At 36.3% G+C, this 6,858-nt stretch overlaps 1 protein-coding gene across 1 annotated transcript in view; it reads right to left on the bottom strand.

Annotated features, from left to right (window-relative positions):
* Nucleotides 1-289: 289 nt before the first annotated feature.
* Nucleotides 290-6,858, bottom strand: part of ankk1 (ankyrin repeat and kinase domain containing 1) — a 9,796-nt gene continuing 3,227 nt past the window's right edge. Inside the window, exons 5-9 of the mRNA XM_014005259.1 lie at nt 6,184-6,339; nt 5,708-5,832; nt 5,383-5,416; nt 4,443-4,683; nt 290-3,112 (exon numbers count right to left, since the gene is read on the bottom strand). Coding sequence (XP_013860713.1) covers nt 2,074-3,112; nt 4,443-4,683; nt 5,383-5,416; nt 5,708-5,832; nt 6,184-6,339 — 1,595 coding nt within the window. The 3' untranslated portion in view covers nt 290-2,073. The remainder of the gene's footprint in view (nt 3,113-4,442; nt 4,684-5,382; nt 5,417-5,707; nt 5,833-6,183; nt 6,340-6,858) is intronic.

Here is a 6,858-nt window from a genome sequence, read left to right as displayed (position 1 = left end):
TTCTTAGAGTCATTCACCCATTCACACACACATTCATAAGGATGGTGGAAAGCTACATTGTAGCCACAGCTGCCCTGGGGCACACTGACAGCACAGGACACAACGACTGAGACAGCTTGACTGGGGGATCGAACCGTCAACCTTCCGGTTACYGGACAACTCCCCTAACCACTCCACCACAGCTGCAGAAACTGCACTGTTATTGCCCACCAGTGGAACAAAAGGGTTAAGAAGTGCTGGTAAACAGAAAAATACTTTTTAATTTTTTACCAGACAAGAGGACACAATAAGCAGTCTTTTTTGACTTTATTAGTAAAACTTTGAAAGAGGTTTAATGATTTCATGTTGTTGAGCTGTCCAGACATGTAAAAATAAATGATTTTTTAAATAAAATGTCACTTTACACAACACAGTAGACCTTTCACTTAGCGACCAAGAACATTCAAAGCACAGACTGAGCCCAGTTTACCTCTGCACTTTTCATTTACAGTAATTTGATTGGGTTCAGRCCTCAGTTCTCCATCAGAGTCAGTCTCTTCTGGTTTCCAGGGAAAAGCCGGTGAACACGCAGGTCAATACTGCTCCCAAATCCATGCATTTCATTTCAATATAATAGGATGTCAGTGTGGTAAATGAGAGTGGTAAAAGTCATGTAGTGCTTCCATCATTCTGTGGGGAATGACTGATGATTATCTTGCCTTGTCATTGAACAGACAATCAATGGTATGATGGAAAATTTCATAAAGAAATACTTTATAGCTGTCAAATTTGGTTTAACTATATCATTAAATTAAAAAAAGACTTTTATATCAAATGAAACAAACTCAGTTATTACAAAAATTCATTTTTTATATTATTTTCAACCTTCCTTTATGAGGAGCACACACGGGATGTACACAAGCAAGGTAATTCAAAGAAAACAATCACTGTTTTGTCATAATCTACTTCACCTGATTCTGACCTCAATATGTTAGCTCAGCCTCCTGTGTCACTGAGATGTTATTGTGAGATTTAACAGCAGATTTTAAATGATTTATTTTCATTTTTACTAAAAGAAAAGGCTTAAATGGCACGGCTTTAGCATATTAACCTAAAAAAAGTCATAGTTGTTTTCAGCAGACAAATTGAAGCAAACTGATTTTATTGTCACTTTAAATTTAAGTTTTTGAGTGTAATTATTGAAGTGCTATAAAATGTAAGAGTTGTTAACACTTACATAATATTTTTTAAAATAATATCAAAAGCCTGACTTTAAAAATGTGGAAAAAGTATTTTTTTTTGTTGGTAAATATTATGGTACTCTTGCAATATAAGTACTCCTAAGCACCACTGGAGGAGCAACCGTCCATAAAATCTATATGTAAATCTTCACTTCATCACTTACAAGTTGTCCAAAATGCAGCAGCTAGTCTTTTAACACTAAAAAACATGAACTTGTGTCTCCGGTTTTGGCTTCTCTCCAGTGACTTCCTGTTCACTTTTTGATGAGTTTTATGATTTTACTGGTTATTCTTAAAGTTTTAAATGGTCTGYCCCCATCATACCTTTTGTAATCTCTTATTCACGCTGAGGACTTTGGTCGTCCAACCAGTTTTTCTTAGATGTTTCTAAAGCCAAGCTAAAATTCAGAGGTGATCAGGCTTTTGCTGTTCCTGCCCCAAACCCGTGGAATGGTTTATGTTTTAATATTCGGACAACTGAGACAGTAAAAACTTTTAGATCTATGCTTAAGACCCATCTTTACTCCTTGGCTTTTGATTCTGGCAGAGTTTGAGATTCCTTTAAAGCTGATGGTTTTATGTTGTATTTTTGTATTTTATTTTAACTGAACTTAATTTTGAATATGTCTGTGTTTCTTTGTCGTTGCTGTTGTTTTATGTTCATCAGGCCGAATTGTAGAGAATTTGGCAAACTTTGTTGTTTTATGTGCTATATAAATACATTGACATTGACATATGAATAACCTTAAACAGACATCACTGTAAAAGTTTAAAATATATACTATTATTTGTATGAACCTATGTAAAATGTTTATAACTTTTCTACAAAAKCTCACTCCATTCAGTTGTGTTATCAGTCCTTTTCCAGTAGCTCAACTATTTCCCATTTTTCACACAGTCGCGCTACATCTATAGCTGTAAATCCAGAGGAGTCTTGCTGTGTCCGGTCTACTCCGTTCAGCAGCAGAGCCTTGACGGTGGGCACACAGCCATGTTGAGCTGCCAGGTGTAAAGGTGTGGCCTTTTCAGAGTTTACTGCATTGACATCTGCCTTGTATAAAACCAGATGAAGAACACTTTGGAAACAGAGATTTTTACAGGCTATATGAAGGGGTGTCCACCCCTCACTGTCCTCTTTGATGTTTGGGTCAGCGTTGGCTGACAGGAGTTTTGCCACCACCTCTGGCTGACTCTGGTTGCAGGRGAGGTGTAGCGGAGTCCATCCACTTTGACCTTTTGCGTTCACAAGAGCGCCGAGACTCTCCAACTGTGCCACGACAGCTTCGTGTCCCCTCTGAGCTGCCAGGTGCATAGGAGTCCACTCCTGTAGGGTCTTTGATTCTGGGTTGGCGCCCTTGGTTAGCAGCTGTCTGCATATACCTGCATGACCGTTCAGAGCAGCCAGGTGAAGCGGCGTGCGTCCTCTGCTGTCTGCACTGTCAACGTTCACCCCACTTTTCAACAACTGTCTGACAATGCGGTTGTGGCCTTGCTCAGAGGATAAATGAAGAGCGGTGAAAAGAGAGCTGTCGGTAGCATTTGGATTCGCTTTGTGAGCAAGGAGAAGCTTGACGATGTTAAGATTTCCATAGAAGGAAGCAAGGTGGAGCGGCGTCCTCCCCAGTTTCTCCTTTTGATCTACAGAAGCCTCCTTCAGCAGCCGTGAAAGCAGCAGGCGCACCACTGTCTCATGGCCATTCTGGCAGGCCAGGTGGAGCGGCAACCATCCTGCTTTTTCCTGAGCATCTGCCAAAGCTCCTTTGTCCAACAGGAGACGGACAGACCTGTCATCTCCATTCTGGGCAGCAAAATGTAGCGGTGTCCACTGGTCTTCGTCCCCCTGCATTGCATCTGCTCCGTGCTCCAACAGCAAAACGATGATATCATAAAGCCTATAGGGAAAGGAGATTTTTTTGTTGTTGTTGTTGTTGCTGTTGTTTAATGGCTCTTATCTTTTCAGTAGAAAACAAGCTAAAGTAAAGGTTTTCTAGTTTTTTTTTCACCAAACTAAAAGCTCTCCAGCTAACGTGAACTGTAAACCCAATCCCTTTTATTCTAGATCATTTTAACTGCATGAATAAGAGTTTTAGGTTCAGCGACTGGATAAGTCTGGCTGATGCCTTACAACTGAGAGACATCAAGAAAAACTCAGATAAGGGAGAACAACAGTATTTTCTGATCAGACGTAGATCAGTCAAATGTAATGTTTGACTGAAATTTAAATACGTGTTTGTTTCTTCTGAAAAACGAACACTCCTCAAAGAAAAAAAAACAGTTGTATAGAAAAGAGAGAGTGACCCTCTATATGTCCAAATCTCTAGAACAGAAAGGTTTCAGTAACATTTTTAAGCTAAAAGATTATTAAATAACTACTAAACTGCATAGAAACATCTTGGTGCAGTTTAAGTCTAAACTGGATTCATGCATTGCATTTTTTTTTTTACAAATCTAAATCTAGCTCTATCATTTATTTTTTTGAAAGTATGTGACACTATACAACTTGTAGCATTTGAAATTTCTATGGCAAATTATGTTTTCAATTTACATTAAAATATATGAAAACATTTTTGTAATAACCACTTTAGTCTGTTATTTCCAAGTCTCAACTAAACAAAGAATTGGGCATTTTTAAAACTACATTAATCTTTTCATCACAAAATTGGCAATTAAGAACAGGTAAGGTGTTGAAATCCATGTTTGAGCTCTCATATTTTACAAACTTTGTGTGTCTTACATTTCTTCAGTTGTGAAATATAAATCAAAATGAACTAAACTGCTATGGGTAAAAACAGTAAGCTATTCATGACTAAATGATATCTATAACTCAACATTGAAACCACTTATATTGCCATCAGTGTAATGTACAGTATGTAGAATTGCTTGTATGAGTTTTAAAAAGTAAGACTGGTTGTGTTTCTCCAACAAATAAATCAAGACTTTTTTTTACATTTCAGTTCAACGAAAATCTTTCATTAAAGGCAAACTATAACTGTTGAGGAAGTGTCTGACAACATCTTACAAAGCTAAATTGAATTTGATCTGTTTCAGGTCATCCAAAAATATTGGTTTTGTATTGTACTCTTATCAAGGTCTCTGAGGGAAAAAATATAATTAGAGTTATGTAATGAATTCATATTTATACTTCACAAAATGTCAGCACACACTCCAATGACAACAACTCATCCCACATAAAGCACATTTTGAGCACATTTCCATACAGACCTTTGCAGAACAGCAACAATAAGGGGAGTGTAACCTCTGGCCGTTGTACAGTTGACCTCTGCACCCAGATTCAGGACGTGCTTGACACTTTCCAAATCTCCGCTGGCTACCGTGTAGTGAAGGAGACTCATTTGGCCAGCAAACTGTGTGTCTACGTGCTCTTGTTTCACAGACTGCCTGAAACTACTGAAGTCCTTTTTGGAAAGCAGAAACAGAATGCTGTCGTTGCCATGTTGGTCATCTGTGAAATGGAAAGAAAGGGCAGAKATGCTAAGCAGAGTGTGTTGACCTTTAAATGATTTTTTGAGTTTATGTTTTTTCCCCTCTTGGTTTTATAGTAAAAAGTTGTATACTTGTGTATAAAGTGATAATGAAAGAAAAACATTTCTGTGTTTATTAGTGTTTAAAGAAATCAACACCATCTGTTGTTTTTTTTTTAAAGATCATGAGAAGCCTATCTCTAAGTAAGCTAAAAAATAAGTTTCTGATTTTGTGAGGGTTTATTTAAGGACAGATCTGTTTTCTCTGCCAAGACACTATCAATCCAATTTAATATCACGTAAATGCTTCAATCTGATAAAAGGTTAGATTCGAAGAGCCAACCACATGGCCACACATGTGTAAACTTAATAAAACCACAAATTAAAATATATAAAGGAAATTTAATCAATTCTGGATTAGGTGGGGTTTTAACACAAACCGCTTCATCCTGAACATRCACACTTAGTCAAGTATTAAAACTCCAACATTTGTTTTGTTAAGGTTATGAGATTTTCTTTTATGTGTAAATAGGATCGTGTCCATTTAAGTGGGAAAAATATTTTATCTCCTCAAGAACAAGTATATACTGTATATATATATGATTTTCTATATACTATGATTTTCTTTTCCTTTTTTTTTTTTTTTGCACATAACAGGGTTTTTTTCCATATGTGCTTACCTGACAGAAGATCTGACATCTCAGGCAATGTGATCTAATGAAGAAATGACAGAGAGCACAAAAAATGAGCATGTGTGTTCAAATGCTCCTTTAGTGACTCACACCTAAACTGCTATTATGTTTATAGACAAACAATTGTTAAAAATACCATAAACCTTTATTCTGGTAATTGGTATTTTATGTCAGGTGTGTGAGGAAAGCAAAAAGCAAGACTAATTGAGAGAAAAACAAGAGAAAACAGACCCTGAAACACAGAAACTATAGACCATAATACCAACTAGAAATGCTACAACCCCAATAAATGAAAGCATCAAGCAGAACTAACTTCATGGTTGGTGGAGAACTGACACATATAATTAGATTTCTGTTCCATGTRGCCATTTTTCTGATAGTGAATTGGTCCTTGGATTTTTGAGCTGTCATTCAAAGCTTCTATTTTCTTCACAGTGTCTGTAAACAAAAATTTAAGACAGAACTGTTTAAAAAAACTTCCTTTCTCCTAATTGCATTAGTCATGCATGAATTACAGCAAAATTGTTTTAAGGTTATGGTAATTGTTTTTGGAAACAACTCAAATTGGCATGTCCGCTCTTTTAGGCATAAACATGAAATTCAAATAAACAAAAATGAAAATCAAACGTAAAACATTCTATCAAACTCTATACAAACAAAGCCCTAAAATTCTAATGAATTTGAATGAACAAGCTTTAAAAGTTTTTCTTTTACTTAATTGATAAAAATAACTAGATATATTTCTTCCCCTATTTCAGTATTTTTATTTTCCGTTTTTAAATAATGTACCTGAAAACGTTGGCCTCTTCCAGGGATCTTTGTCCCAGCATTGTTTCATGATGCAGATCAGCTGATCACACTCCTGGGGCCTGCAATCAGGAATTGTTTCCAGGTTGGGTCTCTTGCCTTTTGACGTCTGCAAGATCACTGTTGTCACACTGCAGCCTGTAATACACACAGAGAGTGAAAATATGTAATATAATGCATAAATCCTGTTTTTGTTTTCTATAGGCCTATATAACTGTACCAACAGGACAATGTGCTGAAAATAAACCAGGTTCAAACCAAACTGGATTATCTCCAGAACATTTCAATGCAGTAAAAACATGTCTTATTTTTATTTGCTTGTAACTTATTATTTGGGTACACACAGACAAATTTTGTGCAACTGATTAAAAAGACAAATCATTTTTATACAGCACTTTATTCTGTAATGTAATTACAGTGGGTAAAATAAGTATTGAACATGTCACCATTTTTCTCATTAAATATATTACTAGAGGTGCTAATGACATGAAATTTTCACCAGATGTCGGTAACAACCCAAGTGATCCATACATACAAAGAAATCAAACCATAAATGTCCAGAAATGAAGTTGATGTAGATGTTGAAGTAGATGAATGTCTGCTGGAGGAAGATACCAGATCCCTGACTCATAGCGGCTAAAAGGAATTAATTAAATG

The sequence above is a fragment of the Austrofundulus limnaeus genome, unplaced genomic scaffold (genome assembly GCF_001266775.1).
Source record: "Austrofundulus limnaeus strain Quisiro unplaced genomic scaffold, Austrofundulus_limnaeus-1.0 Scaffold29, whole genome shotgun sequence".
Classification (NCBI taxonomy): Eukaryota; Metazoa; Chordata; class Actinopteri; order Cyprinodontiformes; family Rivulidae; genus Austrofundulus; species Austrofundulus limnaeus.
Note: the sequence above shows the minus strand (reverse complement) of the source record. Positions and strands in the feature narration are given on the sequence as shown.